General features: G+C 29.4%; 1 protein-coding gene across 1 annotated transcript in view; it reads left to right on the forward strand.

Annotated features, from left to right (window-relative positions):
- Positions 1–1,788, forward strand: part of LOC108754031 (ubiquitin carboxyl-terminal hydrolase 8-like) — a 10,059-nt gene extending 8,271 nt beyond the window's left edge. Inside the window, exons 10-11 of the mRNA XM_018496049.1 lie at positions 353–708; positions 795–1,788. Of these exons, the coding sequence (XP_018351551.1) occupies positions 353–708; positions 795–909 (471 nt within the window). The 3' untranslated portion in view covers positions 910–1,788. The remainder of the gene's footprint in view (positions 1–352; positions 709–794) is intronic.
- Positions 1,789–2,704: the final 916 nt, after the last annotated feature.

Here is a 2,704-nt window from a genome sequence, read left to right on the forward strand (position 1 = left end):
GAATAATATGATTTTTTTCATTTCTCTTTCCCTTTTTTTATGCGTAAACATAATGTAAATAATTAATAAATAGTTAAATCAATTAAAAAATTAAAATAACAATGATACAAAGCAATAACATTTAACTATTTTTGTACTTACTGAAAAGAACCATATAAAAGATCAAAATGTTTGAAGTACATTACATATTTGACTTCTTTTGTTATCGGCGATTGTGTGACTTTTAGCTGGCTCGAGAATAGCCTATTATCTTAATATAATTTAAATCAATTAAATTTAAATGAAAAGATATATACATAGCATTTTATGACAATTATATGTTTTATGAAATTGTTTTGTTTTATTATTTCAGGATTGTATGGAGAAGTTTGTGACAGGACAGAAAGTGAGCGGGTGGAAATGTCCTAAGTGCCAGACACCTCGCGACGCGACGAAAAAATTCGATTTTGTCAAACTTGCACCTATTGTCGTGATTCACTTAAACCGTTTCGCCGAGAGTGGCGGATGGTTAGAAAAGCGCAACACCGCCGTCGATTTTCCCCTCACGGGATTTAATTTGAAGCCATACCTCGTTTTGGAGAATACGAAGGCGATTATGTCGAATAATATCCGTAATTACAATTACACTCTCTACGCGATATCAAATCATTATGGAACAATGGACGGCGGTCACTACACAGCATTTTGCAAAAACTCTACTCAAAATAAGTACGTATAACATTTTTCAATAGGAACAGAAATATTTTGGATATAATTTTTTATGTCATTGTTATAATGATAATGTGTATCTGCAGATGGTACAAGTACGATGATCAAACTGTCACGGAGGTATCACCGAACCAAGTAAAGTCTCAAAACACGAGTGCCTATTTATTGTTTTATACATCATTTCCGAACACGATCATGTAGTATGAGGACGCGGCCACGGATGTAATCAAGATCCAGTTATGACGACATTCTTCAGTGTGATATTATTTAAGAGAAGGAGTACACACAGGAATATAATTTTCAATGCTTTGTAGATATTAAATCATTATATTTTGTATGATAAATCTCCTATGCGCGATTAAAGCGTATAGGGGCTGTGACGATATTGAAAGCTTTACCGGTGCTGGCATTTGTTAAGAATATGTAAATACGTACGATTTTTCTGTATTTCTGCAGTCTATTGCTTTAGATAAAGCAAAATATAGTTGTGCTCGAGAATATTTTAATATGTGTATAGCTTCATATAATTATATTGACATACATTAGTCAGATAACGTTATGTTTATTTGGCAATGATGCCTTGTATCATTATATGATTGTAGTCGAATTATTATTTTTGTTTTATATATTAAAATGAAGTGGAAGGGGCATAGTTCCTTGCCTTATCTAGTAATTTAGACATTTTCGAAGAATTTATTTGAATTTGAAATCTATCTGTTAAAAATATGTTTTGTTTAATCACATATTTGGCACAAATGGTTTCAACAGTCATCATGAAATAACGTTTAATATAGATAAAATGCATACATTGTATGTGATTCAGATCGATTAGCAGCACACTAACTGCCTTCTTTGCTGCGCTGCCAGTATTGTAACGTACGTGACCATTTTGTACGTGCAAAACGCTTCGTTGAAACGTACGCTTCTTAAAAAAATAATTAGATAGGATTCCGTTACGAGTTATTGTATGCGGGTGAATGTAAGTTATATTGGCTTTGAGCAGCCCAAAGAAATAATTGTAATATTTCTATACTTCAAACATCACAATGACTATATATAGCATATCTATAAGTCATAAGTGCAAGCTACTTTCATACTTTATGGCAATTCGCGTTCATGTACATACTTATATTAAATATAATTTATGTATATAATTATTAGTATATATTATTAGTATATATATATATTTTTTTTTTTGGTATAATTATGATTTTATATATAAAAAAATATTTATTCCTATAAGTATATATGTATATACATATAAAACGATTCTCGGGTATATTATATATATTTGACATATATATATTGACACAGAGTATGAATGCAATTTGCAAAAGTTAAATTAGAAGAATTTTGCGAGAACTTGCTAATTTATCATATTATTGATTTACTATTGCCATATACAATTATATTATAATTATTCACATGAAATGCGTAATATATATCTAAAATGTCAAAGGACAACATCAATAACATCGTGACAATTTTTTGTGCAATGTATTTCTATTTTTTTAAATTTGCTCCTTTGCATATCCTATTTTTTTTTATATGAAGTGCAGTGTTTTTCCTTTATATTTTAATCATGAGATATGTTGTGTCCCATGTGCCCATGTGTTCCAAGAGATATATTGTGGCCCTAATATTTTTAAAAACGCAATCAGTTGCGAACACATGATGTTCAAAATATCTGAAAAGTTCGCGCAATGTCGTTTATATTTATTATTAAAATATGTTAGAAGTGACTTATTTATTATTGGAAAAATGCGATTATTAATCATTTTATTTGTTTATTGTATTAATGCTACTTTCTCTCTTTGTTATATTATTGCATTTAATGCGTTTAATATGCCTTATTACAATTAAGTAAACATATTGCATTTTTTCTTTGTACTATTGGATTTTTCCAATTAATTACTTTAACGTGTGCTCATCAGCTTCCATTTACACATTTGAAAGATTCATTTTCGCAAAATATATAATGCAAACTATATGATAT

This window comes from Trachymyrmex septentrionalis, unplaced genomic scaffold, assembly GCF_001594115.1.
Source record: "Trachymyrmex septentrionalis isolate Tsep2-gDNA-1 unplaced genomic scaffold, Tsep1.0 scaffold115, whole genome shotgun sequence".
In the NCBI taxonomy this organism is placed as follows: Eukaryota; Metazoa; Arthropoda; class Insecta; order Hymenoptera; family Formicidae; genus Trachymyrmex; species Trachymyrmex septentrionalis.